Below are 18,859 nucleotides of genomic sequence, written 5' to 3' on the forward strand. Positions count from 1 at the left end.
GTGGAGTTGTGAAAATAGTTGATATACTGGAGAAGTCATAGGTCAGGTATAAATCTTGCAATAACCACTGTAATTGTAAACTAAAACCAACAGTGTTGCAGCTTAGCTTAGATGTGACATGTCTAGAGTGACATGTCTAGAGTGCTTGTTTTTGAAAATTAGACAAAAATGTCAAAAACATGATTTAAAAAAAACATTTATCAATCTACATTATTTAACTTTTTTTTTTTTTTAAAGACCAACATATAAAACAGCATTTTCTTGGCTTTGGTAGCTTTGATACATCAGTCATTTCATAGCAGCTTCAAGTTTGTAAACATGACAACAAAAGGTGGTCTTCTGCTGCTCAATGTGTACAATTGTGTCTTTGTCAAAGATCAGCTCATGCCGATAGGTCTGGAACAATAGACACCACAAATGAATCCCATTATAAATCACATTGCACTGAAACTCATTTATAAGATTTTGCTCACCTCATCCCAAGACTCAGTTAGTTCAATGGTTCGAAGTAGTTCTCCATTCTGATTGTCATAGAGTCGGACCTGTACTGCTCCTTCCTCTCCATGTGTGACCACCACAGCTAAAAGATCCAGCTCGTCCTCATACTCCACCATCCGGAAGGTCTATTTGATTACAGATAGATTTTACCCAGAAACTACAACACATTTGGCTTTCAGTTAATTGGTACTAAATTACCACACATACTTCTTGGTTTGGGTCATCATCAAGCTGATCATATCTTTGTTTCACCGTACGTCCTGATGAGGTTACAGTTACCCGAGGTGATCGCTATTGTACAAGTCAAGTTTAGTAGGCACTTTTACAATTTTATGTAAGAAAATGTTGCAAAATTGGCATTATTATTCATTACATGTTTATTTAAAAAAAACATATTCTTACATTTCTGTGTTCATCAATAATAATTGAAAAATCTTCCACAATCATTGACGAGGCCAAGCTGTTTAGGTCATCGACAATTTTTAGCACTCTGAATGAACAAATTTGACTATTAATAAAAATTTTGTGTTAAGTACTGCTATGTCTCAATGCTATCACTGGGTTGCAAATAGTTCAAGAACCAAGAATTGTACTCACTCAATAGATTTTGGTCCAACATGAATGATTCGTCCAGTGTCATCAGGATGAAACATAATCACATCAGTCTCCAACGAGCAGCATTTCATATTTCGGATGCCATTCCTTGCCTATGTAACAATAAGGTAGCTTTAATCCCACTAATTTAGTGGAGAATAGAAGAGACCATTTATTTAACATGCTTTTAGAATTGCATTCATGTTCGTGTTTGTCAAACACAGGTGTGGGCCACTTATACCAAGAATAGCAAACAAGGCCTGAGTGTATTTATTTACAGAAAAAAACACTACTTGAGACATAGTACCAAATAAACCCAAGTATAGTGGTGGTAATAGAAGAATACAATACTTACTGGTGTGCAGTCTTTGAGGGAACAGATGTGGTAGGTCCCAGTGTGCTTTTTGTGAGGTGGTGTGTGAATAAAGTGCCATGGATAACCAATCTGCATGCCAGTATGCGAGCAGGACACCTCAAAAATCACAGGAAGTGAATCTGTGCAGTACAACACAGTATTATTTAATGGGTGATTTAATATTATTGCTAATAATCTAACAACACACCTGTAATGTGGACATTAACTGGGATACCATAAGGAAATTCCCCAACAGTTTTTCCTCCAAGAAGTGGACTTTGCTTTCCTAGAGTCAGTTTGTCTATCGTGTACTATAACAGGAAAAAATGCATAAGGACAGTGTCATTTAGACCTCATTGGTAACAAAAAAGCAGAATCAAGAATCCTACCCTCTGAAAAATATGCTCCGAGCTATACAATTTTACAGACTTGTTGCTATAAGACACAGCAAGCACACCTTGAGACAGCACAACATCACTCACACTGTTCCCAAATACCTAAAATAAACACATGCACATTTAAATACCTGGAAAAAAAACATTCATATTGCAAACTTTCCCCCCTATAATTTTATCCTTTTAATGTTTACCTTCTTATTAATCTCTATAATGCCCATAATTTGAAGAGGGAAAGCTTTAAAGACAGCGAGATGCATCAAGGTGTTGTGTGTGATTCCAGCCTATAAAATGTTCAGCAAGAGAAATGTAAGAACACGAAAACAACACCTTTCAATTTTAGAAAGTCTGACCTTACCTGACGTTCTAAAACTGATTCTTTATTTTGAACAGACTTTACATATAATACTTCTTGTGAGACATCCCAGCCAAGGTATCTACAAAAAGTGTAAAAAGTTCAAATGTATAGACAATAGCTTTAGTACATTTTAATCACTCTATAACTGTACCGTACTTAAATCTATGGTTTGGAGATAAGTAAATTCTCTGTAGCTCTTTGCCTGTTTGAGCTGAGAGACGATAAAGCCAATTATTTGTAGTTAATACAAGGAGGTTAGGTTTTTGATCCATAGGGGTTTCCAGTGTTTTGTCCTAAGTGAGAGAGAGAACAAGGTTGTCTTTGCATGTTTTCTAAGTAACATTACAACAGCTCAAAACAATGTGAACTTTGACTTGACTTACAAGCGGTGTTTGACACAGCAAGGCATCTTCAAATTTCTCCTGTTTAGGGCGTCTGGGCAGTTTATAAAGAAGAGACGGTTCTAAATGAAGGCTGAAACAAAACCAACTTGAAAATATTCCAACACAAAAATATAGTTTATTACATTTTGTAAGTCAATACACACCAGCTGTAACAGTTCTGATAATTTTCAAAGTACATTTGTCCAGCCTCACAAGTTATTGTTGATTTCGATGATTTGCACCACACTTTTGAAAACTTCCTGGTGTCCTAGAAATGAGAGATAGATAGAAAAGTGCACAGAGATAGCCATGAAACCAGGATTAGTGTGCAATATCACCTGGAGGAGTAAGCCTCTCAGAAGTTTGATATTGTTCCTGCTCACGGTGCCAGCATCCTCAGCCTCACAGCTTCTCCGGTTCAAGACATCAACAGCGTTAAGACAGCGCTTTCTCTTGGACAGCGCCATCTGCCTGCGATCTGTTTTTCTTACAACTAAAAAGTCACTGTTAGCATGACATCGGACAGGCTACTACTCGATCCAGGTAAGCGCAACTGTACTTATATTTTTTTGTCTTGGAATGATAATGTTCTTCTAATATTGCTTCGAATCGTCGTCCCGATGGGAGCTACTTCTTCTGTATCATTTAACATCCAATGATAAAGGCATAGACAGATACCACAAAGGATGCAAGTGTAAGTTAGCTCATTTTTTATATCGACAAAACTATTTGATTTGGACGAATGACAAAAAGGGAATATATAACAAAAAGCTTGCCGTTATATTCAAATCGAGACAAATAAATAAAGAAACAACGTAATTAAACAGTTTTGCCTTTGTTGTTAGCTGCCTTGAGATTCATTCTTCTTCTACTGTTTGCCATTCAGGCGCGCAGCACATGTCAAAGAGACGCACAATGCTGCCCCCTATAGATAGAAAGCCTAAATAGTCAGGTGCATTTACTTTGACTTGCACAGGATTTTGTTTTAGAAACCAATTTAATTTAATATTTGATTGCTGATACAGACCAGAGAATAAATATTAATGCTACTTTCTTGTATTTACAGGAAATGCATTGTCTGCCATGCCACTTCACTGCTAATTTGGCAAAGGGTTTCAGGAGACTGTGTTTGAGGAAAAACAGCACTAGCAATAGACCTGCTGCCCCTCTGGGTTCAAGAATTTTAACAAACCCCAATGACGTATTTAAACATAATATGTGGTGAGTAATGTATCAAACATTGTTGGACTGCACTGGTTTCCCTTGAAAGCGTAAGGCTGATAAACAGTGACTCAGATATGACCAGTATTCAGACAAGCCATATAATAAATAATAATGCTGCTACTACACATAAAAATAAATGTCCTAAATGATCCTAAACGTTGTCCCACATATTCACAAACGACACAGCATTTCCATGTAAAGTATAAGTGTATGATATAGCTGTTTATTCTTTTACTGTTTACTGTGAAGGGACCATGTGCAGTGGACAGAAGAGGACAAAGAAAATGCTCGACTCAAAGCAGAAGAAAACTCAAGCATAAGAGTTCCTTTGAATGAACAAGGCAAGTATACAGTAGCCTATTTTTCAGCAAAGCTTTCTTTTTACTCAATAACTATAAAGAAATTTTATTAATTCACAGTTAAATTTGACAAAGACGCAGGACAAATATGGGAGAAGTTTTATGAGACACACCACAATAAGTTCTTTAAAAATCGTAAGTGGCTGTTTGCAGAATTTCCAGAACTGCTTCCACCAGCTCAGACCAGGACCTCACACCATGAACATACGGACATACAGACTCCTTCTTTCCCTGGACAGCATGCTGCGTTTAGGATTCTAGAGGTTTGGCAACTATCCTACAATTTTGTATTTGTATATCTATGCATTATTTTTCACCACACAGACTTTAAGGTTTCAAATTTTTAAGGTTGGCTGTGGAGTTGGCAACAGTTTATTTCCTATTTTGAGTACAATAAAGTAAGTATAATCTTGGATTTATGTGTTTATATATTTTTTAGATATGTAATTAGAATGTTTTTTCACAGAAAGACAGATGCTTTTGTTTACTGTTGTGACTTCTCTTCAAATGCCATTGAGCTGATGAAGGTAATGTTTTTAAATGATATTAATCAATTAACATGTTTTCACAACTCTAAACTACAAGATTTTTTTTTCCATAAAAAGATATTTTGTTCTTTGCATGAAACATTCTCTTAGCTAAATAAATGCAGCCTTTACAATTTCATAATTGCAGGCAGTTGTTTTGATTGCAATGTATTGTGCAGTCCTATCCTGTATTACATTGTCTTAGTAAAATCATTAATACAAAACAATATTTGATCTTGTCTAGACTTTCTTCAATTAAATGTTATAGAGAAATATTTTACTCATATCTATAGATGGTGATGAGCTACATTTGATGAGTATAGTTTCTTACTTCTACAGGCTCACCCTGACTATGATGCCTCCATGTGTCATTCTTTTGTCCATAATATTTGTGATGAGGAGGTCCCCTTTCCCTTCCCACCTCAGAGTCTGGATGTTATTCTGGCCGTCTTTGTCCTCTCCTCCATTCACCCAGAGCGGTATGTGAAGGTCAAGAGACAAAGACATGACAAGCTCATGTCATTTATCACCCACTAGCCACACCAGCCATGTGTTCATAATATCTGTCCTCTTCAGTGTTGCTATACATTCTAATAAGTACTACATGGAATATACCATTTTAACACTAACTTCATATGTTATTTTAATGGCAGAATGGAAGGAGTGGTTAACAGACTGTCAGCATACCTCAAACATGGAGGAGTATTTCTTTTCCGAGATTATGGAAGATATGATTTCTCACAGCTCAGATTTAAAAACGGTATCATCTTGCACATCATATCTACCAACATATGTACCTATTTTGTTTCATGAGCTGCTTCTGTTTAGGTTGCTGTCTAGCAGAGAATTTCTACACTCGAGGAGATGGAACCTGTGTATATTATTTTACCAAAGGTAATTTTATGTAAGAAAGATCATTTGAACCATTTGAATAAATGAGTAATCTCTAGTTTTCTTACAGAAGAGGTTCAGAACTTATTTGTCAACGCTGGACTTGATGAAATTCAGAATTTGGAAGACAAACGTCTTCAAGTGAATAGAGGAAAGAAAGTTGTAATGCGGCGAGTGTGGGTGCAAAGTAAATTCAAGAAAAGATGATTCGTACATGTTTGTTTTTTATTTTATTATATTTACACATAATTATGAAAACATTATTGGTTGGCCATAGTACCAAGAGTTATTTATTTATCTGTTTTTAATGTGTCACTGAGAATAAAGAATACAACTTTTTCCACGATTTGTGTGTTTTTTGGATTGTGAAACAATTAAAGTTCAGTTTATTCTGCATATTAAATTTCAAGCAAAAACTTGCGCATGTTTGTGTGTAAAGTGGATGTGCAAAATGATCCACTGCTTATTTGCTCATTGTGGCTTCTAACTTCTTGAAAATTCTCTGCATTTTTCTGTCCCTTGTTTTCATTGTCGCGAGGAAGAAAAGTGCATCACCTCGCGATAAGATTTCTGCACACGATGCATGACGTTTCATGGGCTACCACTTGAAGACGGAGAGGTGGCTGTGGAGCAGGACGCACTGTTGAGGTGTGAAGAGGTTTGTGCCCTAAAATAGACAAAAGAAGACATTTTAGTCCGACATTATTTGTTGTGTCTATGTGCAAGAAAGACTGCCGCACCACGGCGTGATTTCCACAGTGATAAACACTTACGGTGCGTGAAACTGCACCTTTACACGAAAAGTAGCTTGATGAGTGTCCAAAGTAGTGGAAGTTTGGAGGGGACGCCATCTTTGGTCCCAGCTCTCCACGTCCCTGAAGCGGACTGTGTTTTCAGCAACATACCACGGCAGGGGTGAAGGCCTGGGAAGGTATCGTGAAATATTTTAGTAGGCATCTACATCTTGTTGATGGTTGTCGAAGGTAATTTTAGTAGGATGTGCGTGAAATTGATTGCAACGACTGAGTAAAGCTTGGTGGCGAAACCTGCTTGCTAGCTAATGTTACTGGCAGCTCCAAAGTCCATTGAGGCTTTGGCTGTTAGCTATTAGCACTGAAGACAGAGGACGACTATCTATTCAGGCCGGTGCACAAGCCAAAAGACCCGTGCATTATGGTGGAAAATTGTAGATCATCGCTAGTATTGTTTTGCTTTTGTCTGTGCATCCCTCATCCAGCGTACTCCCGTTGCTATTGCTAACTCAAGTTGTGTCGATGTAAAGTTATGCGATGGAGCAAATGTGCATTCTTGGTGCTATATAATGTGTCATCACAGGTTCGATAACATGCAGAACACTGTGTATCAGACCACTGGGGGTGCACTCTTTGTTGTTTTGACTGATGTGTCTGCAGTATTGCGCTCTCAGTTTACCTGTGTACATGACCTTAATCACATCGCACTGCACTGCCTGTATAATTGCCATGTTCAGGTATTGTCCTGTGCTCGGTTATTGGCTGGTGACACCACTGCAGTGCTGGCAGGTAGCCTTATCTGACCCTCCAGGAAAACATAACTCAGGCCGATTGTTGGTGAATATACCATTGTGGAAATATATCCTTTCCTCTGTGGTTTATGACCTGGACATAGTTGGTTTAGTGGCTTGTAAAGGGCAGATCAATGCTGTAGAACTCGGAGAAGATTGGCATTGAATAGAGAATTTGACTTAGTTGTCACATCTGAGAACTTTGCAGTAGGGTGTATTCTCAGTTGCACCCATTGATTGACAGTAATTGGCAGTGGATCCTTGCAACAGCCTGCTTCATTATTCTATTGTAAAGCATTGTAGTGTTGGTCTAAAATCCATTCTTCTGGGAGATATGACATTTTCCACCCATTATGTGTCCACTCCAGCATGGCATGAATAGCCAGAGTTGAGGGTCCTATACTCTGTTTCTGAGTAATGATCTCAACATTTGTGATGTTAGACTGGTATTAACACTGTCATTTGATGTGTATGCAGCACTGATACTATAGGGCTGCCTAGAAGAAAAATACTCTTCTTTTTTGGAGCACATCTTTTTATATTTACCTTACTTTAATCTATTATCACACATTTCTGTATCATAGTCTGTTTAAAAAACCTACCAGCCTTTGTATCTTCTCTTTAGCATTACTTGTTTATTGTCTGAGACAATATACAATTTAAAAATATGTCGTAATGACTTATTCAGATCAGGTGTAGAATAGCAATAATACTTACACTTCTATTTGATCTTAAAGGCACTTTTAAATGGGAGCATTTCAATGTCTCAATGAGTGTACTTAAGTACATTTAAAAATCCTTGGGTACCAAAACATATGTGTCAACAAGTCAAAACAGACATGGTAGCATTGAGATAATGGTAGTATAAGTCTTATCTTCTATGAATTTAATATTTATCTTTTTTGTTGGAAGTCCCTGCAGTCTTTGGTGCCAGAGATCTGCAGGCCTTTGTACTTTCAAAATGGAGGTAGTTTGATTAAAGGCCAGGTTTTGGCAGCAGCAGGAGCAGCCAGTGAGTGAGCAGACCCCTCCAAGTCTGCAGCAGCACAGTGAGCTCACGTAACAGTCCCTCCGGAGCACTGCATTCATCATTGCCTGCAGTTGAAACATTGCTCCTGGATTCTCAGGATAACACTGTGCTGATACATTTCCTCTGTGTCTTTTCAACTCCGAGATATGAACTTTACTAGCACAGTTTGAATAATGACCCTTCTCACACAATGGCCCGCAATGTAAACAGTCTGACTCTCTATCATTGAAGTGCTAGTACTATGTAATGTGCCATCTCTTTTGTTTAACATAAAGACTAAATGTGTGTGTGCTTTTCCATAGGCACCATGGAGGAGCTGCACAGCCTGGACCCTCGGAGACAGGAGCTGCTGGAGGCACGCTTTATGGGCGGGGTCAGTGGCAGCACCGGGGGCAGCACTGGCAGTCAGAGTGGGGGAACCAAAGTGAGTGCCTCTCATGGGCCAATGATGTACAAAGAACTTACTAGTGTGGAAGTTTAACTTATTCTCTTTTTTAGGGTTTGACCAACAATGAATGTTCAAACCATAGTTTTGGAAGCTTGGGATCCTCAAGCGACAAGGAGTCTGAGGTACAGATTGAATGATTTTAGTAAGACAACAGGCAAATACCACTCATTGTTAAAATTAAATATAACCATTTGAGAAATTCTTTTAACTAGATCACTAAATTACTTGTTTAATAACACTTTAATTACATACAGACTTCAATAATGTAGAAGTCATACCTTCCTAATGTCTCATCTTTCTCCACAGGGGTCAGAAATGAAAAGGGGCAGTTCTCCTGCATATTCGGTAATGACATTATAAGAACACATACATTACTGCCAGTCACATAATGGAGCAGTTGATAATTTTTACATAAATAATTTTTACAGACTCCAGAAAAAAAATCTGAAACAAGCAGAGGAAGAAAACGAAAACCTGACGTCCAATCAGAGAGCAGCCAAGGTGTGAGATTTTTCTGATGGTTATTCTTTAGCTATTTCTGGTAGCTACTTCTAACATCCAGTACTTCATTTTTCAGGAAAATCAACTGTGCGGGGACCCAAAATAAGTGACTATTTTGATGTAAGTTTCATTAGTACAGAAAAAGTGGAAAATGATCTGTATCCTCTCAAATGTCTTGTTAAAAGTGATTTGAAAGTGACCTCCTCTGTTCTTTTGTGACTCTCAGTTCCAGGGAGGAAATGGGTCCAGTCCCGTGAGAGGTCTCCCGCCGATGATCCGCTCCCCCCAGAACTCGCATTCCCACTCTGCTCAGGGCACCTCTGTACGTCCCACTTTTGTACAGCTATAAAATCAGCATCCGGGTATTATAGCTCCTAAAAAGTCTCTTCTCTTTCAGGTTAGACAAAATAGTTCATCTCCAACAAACCTGTCTTTTATGGACCACATGACGCACCCAAAGCAACTCGCAGTCAAATCCATTCAAGTGAGTGAAATGAACATGGTTACAGTTGTGTATTTGAAAGGTGAAAGTGTTATCATTTTTTAATCTATTCCTCCTTCATCCTTTTAGACTGACCTTACAGTGTTGAAGTTGGCTGCGCTTGAAAGCACTAAAAACCTCGACCTTGAGAAAAAAGAGGGCAGGATAGACGATTTGCTGAGGGTAAGCAAAAGACCACTTACTGGAAATGGCATCGTTGAAGTACAAAAAATATGTTTTAACTGAGCACCATTTTGTCCACAACCAATAATACTTGCTTACTGCTTGTAGGCAAACTGTGATCTCAGAAGGCAGATAGATGAACAACAGAAATTACTTGAAAAGTACAAGGAACGCTTGAATAAATGCATCACGATGAGTAAGAAGTTGCTCATTGAAAAGGTATTTGTTGGCCTTTACTTGATCCACTAAAACACAAAGAGGGTATGATTGGTTTATTGATTTGTCCAATGTCCACAGAGCACCCAGGAGAAGCAGGCCTGCCGGGAGAAGAGCATGCAGGATAGATTACGATTGGGCCACTTCACTACAGTCAGGCACGGAGCTTCGTTCACAGAGCAGTGGACGGATGGCTATGCTTTCCAGAACCTTGTCAAGTAAGACCTGTGTTTTGTGCTCTTTCAGTATATTTTTCTGTCTTTGAGTGTTGAGAATTTTAGATTTCACACACCCTCTATCATTCTCCACTGCTCTGTATTCACTTATTAAAAAATACTCTCTACAGCCCATATATGACCCTATACAGAGTATATTCAGTATAGTATAGGTTCATATAGGGTTATTACAATAAAAAAAAAAATTGAAAGTCCACTGCCCGCTCTGAAATGTCAGAGGTGGGCAACTCTGTGTCTATTATCAGTTTTAGCAGTCTTCATTCATTATTACAGTTTACAGTGAACAAAATGTAAAATCATTATCGACACAAGTTATGGTTAATTACTAAATACCAAGGGGTAAAAAGCATAACGTTTTATTCATTTCTTTAATAGTGTGCCAAATCTTCTTTTTTTTCTATTTTTCAGACAGCAGGAGTGGATCAACCAGCAAAGAGAGGACATAGAGAGACAACGAAAACTTCTTGCCAAGAGAAAGCCTCCCTCTATGAGCAACTCCCAGTCACCAACTACCAACTCGGAGCCAAAGCAACGCAAAACCAAGGCAGTGAATGGAGCAGAGAATGATCCCTTTGTAAAACCTAGCCTACCTCAGCTGTAAGCCATATAACTATATTGATTATTACAATTTTACATTTGTGACAATTTTCAATTTTGTCTTTTTTTTTTTTTTTTACAAAGGCTGACACTTGCAGAGTACCACGAACAGGAAGAGATCTACAAACTACGGCTTGGGCATCTCAAAAAGGTTTGTCATGTTTTCTTTGTAGGCATTTGACCATTTACAAATGCTTGAGGTGATTAACCAGCAATTTTATAATAGATGAAAACAAATCTTCTTGTATTTGACAGTGCTTAATTAAGCCTGAGCCTAAACTGTTCTGTCTCCTGAAACCTTTGTGAATTGAGATAGAGGCATGTTCTTTGTCTACCTTTTCATTGTTTTTTCGATGAGTAGGCCGACCTGACAAACTCTGCACCAAGACAAGCTTGAATATTTAATGTGGGACTAGTCAGCTGTGTACTAGTGGTTTTGATGATCCACTCTCCTTGTAGTGGCTGCTCTGAAGCTCCTCTCTGCGTTTGTGTGTTTGTGCGCTTGAATCATTAATAGGAAGAAGCTGAGATCCAGGCGGAGCTCGAACGTCTGGAGAGAGTCCGCAACCTTCACATTCGGGAGCTGAAGAGAATAAATAATGAAGACAGTTCACAGTAAGTCTCAGGCCACGTCTTTGACAGTTACTGCACTGACATTGAGACAAGATGTATACAGGAGGCAAATGGCTCCACTGACAGGTGATACTGAATAATCACGTACTTTACTTTGAAGGTCAAAAAATTTCCACCATTCAGATCAGCTAACACCTTTGTCACTTTACTTTCTTCTGGACTTTTGGGGGAAGCAGTACGCATTTTTGGTCTCAAATTAAATTTAACTTTGAAAAGGTCCATATTCTGATTTCCCACTCTCCATTAATCAAGGCGGTCCAAGGAATGAACATAGGTGAACCACACCAAATCTAATCTGACTATAAATGCTGGTTTTGATAGAAAAGTGTTAGAGAATAATGCACTGCATTGCTATTTCGGATACTTTTTAGTGCCTGTTTTTGAATTATGGATGGATACTGTTGGTCGCTAAAATGTTGGTTTGTGACTTGTGTTGCTCACGTTCCATTTGTCTCACAGATTTAAAGACCACCCAACGCTGAATGAGCGATACCTTCTCCTACATCTTTTAGGTAGAGGAGGTTTTAGTGAAGTTTACAAGGCAAGTAAATGTTCCCATGATTCATAATGACCAACTTTGAAGGCCATGCTGTAATCAGCCTCCTTTTTTGGTTTGACGCAGGCTTTCGACTTGATTGAGCAACGGTATGCTGCTGTGAAAATCCACCAACTTAACAAGAACTGGCGCGAGGAAAAGAAGGAGAACTATCACAAGTACGTGGGACCAAAGTCATTTCTAAACCCTGTCTCATCTGCTGTATGTAATTGCTGTTTTATACGTTGTGATGGATTTGCTGCTCCGGTGCACATAGCTGCAGGTGGATTGTTGTTTTTCTCCATAAGCTTGAATGGTTCACTATCGGCACTGCATACAGCACCTGCACCCTCCTGCTCGGGAAGCTAATCAAAGCATAATTACCTCCCTCTCCACAGGCATGCATGTCGAGAGTACAGAATACACAAGGAGCTGGACCATCCCCGCATCGTCAAACTTTACGACTACTTTTCACTGGACACAGACACGTATGTACTTCTCAACTTCCTTCCTTTCAAAAGCCATACAGAATCTATATGATGATTAATATTTGTTTGTGTAGATTTTGCACCGTTATGGAGTACTGCGAAGGCAACGACTTGGATTTCTACTTGAAACAACATAAGCTAATGTCTGAGAAGGAAGCCCGGTCCATAGTAATGCAAATTGTGAATGCACTTAAATATCTGAATGAAATTAAGCCACCTATCATCCATTATGACCTCAAACCAGGTATTACTGTTCAGAAAAAAATGTCAGTTAATGTATTTAAATTTATAAGACAAATCAAATTGTCATGTTCTTCTAATACAGGCAATATTTTGTTGGTGGATGGCACAGCCTGCGGAGAGATCAAAATTACAGATTTTGGTTTGTCAAAAATCATGGATGACGACAACTATGGTGTAGATGGGATGGACCTGACATCACAGGGAGCAGGGACATATTGGTAAATGTTTAAAGCCTTATTACGTTATATTAAAACAATTACAAATCTAATTAACCTTTTTAAATCAATGTTTCAGGTACCTGCCTCCTGAGTGTTTTGTGGTTGGTAAAGAGCCGCCAAAGATTTCAAATAAGGTGGACGTGTGGTCTGTGGGTGTAATTTTTTTCCAGTGTCTTTATGGAAGGAAGGTAAATTAAAGTGCAATTGATAACTCTTTTTTTATGCTTTTTTAATATTGTTGAATTCATGAAAGCTGTATATTTATAAAACACCAGTGCAGTGTAATCTGACATTTGTTGCATGCATATTATCCAAACAAATGATAATTAATAGTACTACATTTTAAACCTTCAAACTATATGAATTATTTGACAAATTGGCAGGTTTTTTTTAAAAAGCTGTGTTGTGATGAAAGTATGAAATGGTTTTAATGATTTTGTTCTTTGTCAGCCTTTTGGCCACAATCAGTCACAACAGGACATCCTTCAAGAGAACACCATCCTGAAAGCTACAGATGTACAGTTTCCCGTCAAACCTGTTTCCAGTAATGAAGCTAAGGTATGTCATATTAATTTGTACTTGATTTTAAACTCAAGCTGACTCACTAAGCCCCTTCCCGTCTGTAGGCTTTCATCAGACGGTGCTTGGCGTACAGGAAGGAGGACCGTATCGATGTGCACCAGTTGGGGAGCGACCCGTACCTGCTGCCCCACATGAGGAGGTCCAGCTCGTCCGGAAACCTGCACATGAACGCTGCCATGTCCGCCCCTGCTCCCTCCAGCATCATCTCGTACTGAGGCCCAAAGGCGGATGGACCTAAGGGGGAACCAACAGCCAGTGGAGGGAGAAGGGTGGACCTCCTCAGACCTGTACCGGTCTTGTATTTGTTTACCAGGGCTCGATCAAAGGAGAGGACACTTGATGAACATGGAGACCTTGTTGTTGGTCTGACACAAGCACTGAAGTTATACCATGAAGAATATGCGACTGTTGAGACATTTTAGATGGAGAAAGCCTTACAGGGCCGAAGGGAGACTTGGCGGTCCAGTGTTAAAAAGTGACAAAAAATGAACTCTGTCTGGCCCAGAGTGCAAATGATATTGAGCTGCTAGAAGTTAATTTACTGTGAGAAAACTGTCATCTTCACGTAGAACTACCAAGGTTTCAAATTTGTTCTGTGTTCACAAATGTTTAGGCTTTAATTTGAGTTAGCCATGAGAATGTAATGTGTAGCATACAAATGTAGATGGGGCCGTATACTTAACAATAAATGCACAAAGTAACCAAATGTAGAAAATGGCTATGTACAAAATCCTATGCAGGAATAATAATTATCAAATAAATTGGAAACTGTATATGCTGTACAGGTGAATTTTCAGATGAAAAAAGCAGCAGTAATGTGTACAAAGTGGAGACCTGCCCCTGTCAGTCAGTTCCTGGGGTGGTTTAATTTGCTGCTTTGCTCTTACTTTTTCAAGGGCTGTATGTTCCACTTAGGGTACAAAATGTACAGGTCCGCTAAGAGTGAATAAAATGCCAGGAAACTCTGTGCTTAGTGGTCATGTGATTGTTTTAATTTACTGACACTCAATGGTTTTGTTGGGCAGTGAAGTTAAAATATCTACACACTGGCATTTTAAAAAATATATTCAATTTGCAAATGCAAATTGGAACTGCACTGAGTTTCAGGCAACAATTTTATAAACAAATTTGATGAATTAGGATTGTTTCCATGCAGAAAGGAAAGGAGTAGGTGTTACCTCATAATTGTGGCTCATGGAAAGGTGACAAATCTGAGCAGAGTAAACTAAGTTCTTTCAACAACAAATTTTATTTGTATTGTTGAAGAAAAAAAAAAACCTTACATATTGTCACAAGTTGCATAGTAGACTATAGTGATAGGTAGATGATGCCTCAAGTTGTACCTCATTTCCACCACTGTTGACACGCTGTTGGTGCATTCTATAGAGCCATCTGGTGATTTAAATACAATAACTACAAAGGAGGGTTCGTCCATAAAGACACGTGAACACTAACTTGTGCTAGATGCGCTCTTATAACCAAAAAATAAAAGCACTGCCCAAGAACGTAATGCAATCTTATGTCATCAAAGTAAATAACAGCCCACTGCACAATCAAGAAGGCTCTAAATGATACAATGACGAGGTGTATGGTTGTGAAAATAACAGTAACATTCAGCAGATCTGCAAAGAGCTCGTCTTGGGGATGATAAAAATGAGCCCACACAGAAGTATAGGCCAGGCTTCCTTTTTTTTCTTTCCATTGGTGATGAGCAGAGACACAGGACAAACTTGAGCACCGCGCGCCTCGCTCTGCACGAGCGACACCAAATGACACAGTCACGTGACTTTTCTTAAAGTGACACAGCGACACAAGCGTCACTTTCTGAGGTTTGGCCCATCACTAGTATACTATAAAGATATTAAATATTACTGCTTAATTTACACTAAGTCTTATACAAAAACGTCTGAAACTGCTACAAACGTTGCTCTGTAACACTGTTAGCAGTTGTGATCAGCAAAGCAGAGGATTTCAGTGCTGCATGTCTGATGTTAAAAGTCCACAGACCTATCTGTTGATATTTACTGAACCTACATGACTGAAGTTAGGCGTGACCCCAGGTGTCATACTAGGGCACTGGTCAGGAGGAGAAAGACCTGTGGAATAAAGAGAAGACACTTATTTTTTTACATATCAAATATGTAAAAAATAATTACATATATTTATATTTTTTACATATTTGTAAAAAATATGTAATATGCATTTACACCTAAATGCATACCAAGTACAGGTACATTGGTATGTATTTAGATTACATTTAGATTAATAGACTTGATGACCTGTAGATAATGACATTTGATTTAACACAAAGTATACATACAGTTAAAATTCCGAGTCTACACAAATAACAAAGGGAAAAAGGGGAGTAGGGCTATCTGATACAGGGGCAAGGTTTGATATGATATGGTACTATGCACACATGAGCTCCATGTACTATAGTTACCCACCTGTCTGTGAGGGACCATTCAAAGATGCTGGTGGCTCAGCACAGATACAAACACTGGTAAGGGACAGGTCCACTGCAGAGACAGGGACAGTGGACGTGACTCCTGAAAGTGGAATCTGATAAACATCCACATGTCAGCCGGGCTTTCATAACAATTTAAGACAATGGTTTTGAAATGTGACCAATACCTCTATGAAGCCATTTTTGTGTATATGCAGAGGTTCACCTGGAGTTTCTGATGAAACACTGTTAAGAAGTGAAGGTATTCTGTGCAAGTAACCATACCCAATGTGACAACCTAGGCTAGACAGTACAGAAGGACAAAACAAAGGATTGTCAGAGGAAATGCTTTCTGTCATGTAAATCTAAAGAACACATACATAATAATACATACAGTCATGGTGACACATGCTGTACATTCTGCATCAAGCAACCATAAAAAACAGCAGATTAATTCTATACAGAATTAATTAAACATTCTGGTGAATGTTGCAGCTGTATTCTGAGCTTTAGATGCATAAGTTATGGCTGGTGTATTTAATCAGTTAAACCTGAAGAAACAGAAGAGACAGAGCAGTGATGCAGCAAAGTGACTGATTTATGGTTTCTTGAAGTGAAATGCTGAGTGGGCTCTTAAGTGTGCCTGAGATCTCCATCATTTAATGACAGTATTTTCCTATAGTTGTATCTGTCCCCAGCCTGTGGGCTCACCTGCCCTCGCCGCCCCACTCATAGTCAGGCGTGATGTCCACCTCCCGACAGTCGTCTGTGTCAGTGTTGTATACGTAGAGCTTCAGCTGTTTGCCCTCCCCTCTCTGGATGAGAGAGAACAGGTCCTCACTCTGTGAGGACACACACAGCTTAAATGATCCATAATGCCCCATATGTGTATATGTGCATCTATAGTGAACAGACCGTAATCACAGATGTGTCTGCTCCAATGATGTAGTCCGAGTCGGACTTCAGACCAGCTACTGCTGCAGGTGAATTTGGATAGACCTCCAGGACGTGCCACGTGCTCTCATTGATACCATCAAAGCTGCCAAAGCGGATGGTGAGACCAAGCAGGCCCTGGCCACCCCACACTGTGCTGGGAATAACAGTGGTCTCTCTAACACTCAGGGTCTTACAGTTGTACACCAACATCTGCACTGGCCTCTCCACATGGGCACTCAGCAGCTCCTTCAGAGTGTCATCGTCTTTATTCTGAACAGAATAGAACATGAGGGCAAGACATACACAGCGCAGCTTGTTACAATAAAAACAAAACAAAATACAAGCATTACCAGTCTAGTGTCACAAACAGAGATGATGAAATCAAAGAATGGCTCAAGTCCTGCTTTTCTTCCAGGGGAGTTCTCATGTACCTGGAAATAGCGACACTCTATAGATAGTTGTCACACAGTAGCCTACATCTAAATAAATGATTAATCAAAAAATGTAAACGAAAATCTGAAATGTAGGCTGACTAAACTATATAAAATCAAACGTTGTCAGTGAGGAAAATTCCTCAGCGCCACAGAGAGGTGTGGGACCAGCAGGCGCACCGGTTATTCTAGTTAGAGCTGTACATGGCACACACAAATGAATGAAATGTAGGTTTCAAGGCTGGGGTATTGTAGATGATAGTAAAGTGTTTGGCAGCAAATGGACAAGACAAGCTTCATTTAAAAAAAAGAAAAAAAAAAAAGAAAAAACAAAACTTGAGCCCAGCTTGTGCGTAAAATGAAAAGTCCTGTTCTGAGCAGAGCAGCACGTGTAATAGTTTTATATAGGCTAGTCCACTGTCTCGGAAGGACACAATAACATATGCCTTCTTGGATTATTATTTATATTCTGTTCATGGCTTACTAGTTTCTCATGTTGCTAGATCATAAATTCGCACTATTTATTGAAAGTGCGTTTCCTCGAGAGCGCCGCGGTGCTGTCATACTGCTGAGACACTTGAGAGATTCAAAAGTTCTTACTCTGAGGACGTGGTACCCTTCTGTGCCTCCACCAGGGAGCTCCACACTCTGAGAGCCCCCCATGTCTCCCCAGCTCAGTGAGGCTCCTCTGGGGAGTTCGCTGCGTCTCTCCGCAGGTCACGCTCGCCACTGTTGTGGTTCCTGGTTCTCCAACACTTCCGCTGCAGAACTCGCGTTGCCCAGATAGACTACACTGTGCATTTACATGAATAGAAAACAATTAGTTTGGGCTAAGGTCTTTGAAACTCTCTAGGCTTACTCCAGTAGTCTTTGGTCAGTTTCATAAGTGACCCAACAGTTCTTCTTCTGTTTAGATTATCATGAAGTGTAATCCTATCAGAGGATAATGTTCTGATAATATGTTTCTTTCTGACCCCACGAAATCAGCAATAAATTATTCTGAATTGTTCTACTTATAGAATTCTGACTGATTCATTTTTATTTGAATTTAAACCTATGCGCAGGATATAAAGTGATGAGCCAGTGCCGGATTAGTTTGGAGCTTTGAAGCATTTACACTCAGACACTTGGGAACAAATTCTTATCGATACTAAACAGCACTGAAACAGCGCTAGACTAAATACACAAATAGAACTTTGTCTCCCTCTGTTGATAAATCTTGGAATAACATGTTTACGATGATAATTATTTTATTAATTCTTAGTTTTTTCCCCTTGGCTCACATTAATCATAATTGTACAATGCTTGCAAAACAAACTTGCTATATATATATATATAGCAAGTTTATATATATATATATATATATATATATATATATATATATATATATATATATATATATATATATATATATATATATATATATATATATATATATATCACATTAATCATAATTGTACAATGCTTGCAAAACAAACTTGCTATATATATATATATATATAGCAAGTTTGTTTTGCAAGCATTGTAC

The 18,859-nt window shown here is 38.8% G+C and overlaps 4 protein-coding genes across 6 annotated transcripts; 2 read left to right on the forward strand and 2 right to left on the reverse strand.

Moving 5' to 3' along the window:
* Positions 1-180: 180 nt before the first annotated feature.
* On the reverse strand, positions 181-3,055 carry dcaf17 (ddb1 and cul4 associated factor 17). 2 transcript variants are annotated; one of them, XM_033987284.2, is made up of 14 exons: positions 2,922-3,055; positions 2,748-2,851; positions 2,584-2,674; positions 2,357-2,493; positions 2,201-2,279; positions 2,037-2,126; positions 1,837-1,944; positions 1,656-1,758; positions 1,448-1,587; positions 1,096-1,205; positions 901-988; positions 706-789; positions 474-623; positions 181-396 (listed from the first exon to the last, which is right to left on the reverse strand). In XM_033987284.2, exons 1-14 carry the CDS (start codon positions 3,048-3,050, stop codon positions 289-291), a joined length of 1,521 nt encoding a protein of 506 aa, XP_033843175.1. In that variant the 5' UTR covers positions 3,051-3,055; the 3' UTR covers positions 181-288. The 2 variants fall into 2 exon arrangements, with proteins under 2 accessions (XP_033843175.1, XP_055086342.1); XM_055230367.1 differs by having other exon boundaries at positions 240-396; positions 901-1,006.
* Positions 3,051-5,924, forward strand: mettl8 (methyltransferase 8, methylcytidine). The gene is made up of 10 exons (XM_033986408.2): positions 3,051-3,126; positions 3,650-3,804; positions 4,057-4,148; positions 4,227-4,429; positions 4,515-4,564; positions 4,633-4,693; positions 5,033-5,172; positions 5,347-5,453; positions 5,522-5,587; positions 5,655-5,924. The coding sequence occupies exons 2-10, from the start codon at positions 3,653-3,655 to the stop codon at positions 5,789-5,791; spliced, it is 1,008 nt and encodes a 335-aa protein (XP_033842299.1). The 5' UTR covers positions 3,051-3,126; positions 3,650-3,652; the 3' UTR covers positions 5,792-5,924.
* A 471-nt stretch (positions 5,925-6,395) lies between these two features.
* On the forward strand, positions 6,396-14,485 carry tlk1a (tousled-like kinase 1a). Its single transcript, XM_033987467.2, is given in 24 exon segments — positions 6,396-6,437; positions 6,439-6,471; positions 6,473-6,515; positions 8,460-8,581; positions 8,656-8,727; positions 8,912-8,950; positions 9,034-9,106; positions 9,183-9,226; positions 9,333-9,428; positions 9,504-9,590; positions 9,678-9,770; positions 9,879-9,989; positions 10,068-10,204; positions 10,631-10,819; positions 10,904-10,970; positions 11,337-11,434; positions 11,912-11,993; positions 12,075-12,166; positions 12,386-12,475; positions 12,550-12,719; positions 12,801-12,936; positions 13,013-13,124; positions 13,387-13,494; positions 13,563-14,485. Coding segments are annotated over 24 exon segments (2,307 nt in total). The 3' UTR covers positions 13,734-14,485.
* Positions 14,486-14,754: 269 nt separating this feature from the next.
* Positions 14,755-18,073, reverse strand: LOC117389749 (Golgi reassembly-stacking protein 2-like). Of its 2 annotated transcripts, none has more exons than XM_033987472.2 (7): positions 17,932-18,073; positions 17,251-17,331; positions 16,880-17,170; positions 16,676-16,806; positions 16,153-16,267; positions 15,966-16,080; positions 14,755-15,614 (listed from the first exon to the last, which is right to left on the reverse strand). In XM_033987472.2, the coding sequence occupies exons 1-7, from the start codon at positions 17,992-17,994 to the stop codon at positions 15,526-15,528; spliced, it is 885 nt and encodes a 294-aa protein (XP_033843363.2). In that variant the 5' UTR covers positions 17,995-18,073; the 3' UTR covers positions 14,755-15,525. The 2 variants fall into 2 exon arrangements, with proteins under 2 accessions (XP_033843363.2, XP_055086417.1); XM_055230442.1 differs by having other exon boundaries at positions 15,538-15,614; positions 15,966-16,067; positions 17,932-18,067.
* Positions 18,074-18,859: the final 786 nt, after the last annotated feature.

This window comes from Periophthalmus magnuspinnatus, chromosome 21, assembly GCF_009829125.3.
Source record: "Periophthalmus magnuspinnatus isolate fPerMag1 chromosome 21, fPerMag1.2.pri, whole genome shotgun sequence".
NCBI classification, from domain to species: Eukaryota; Metazoa; Chordata; class Actinopteri; order Gobiiformes; family Gobiidae; genus Periophthalmus; species Periophthalmus magnuspinnatus.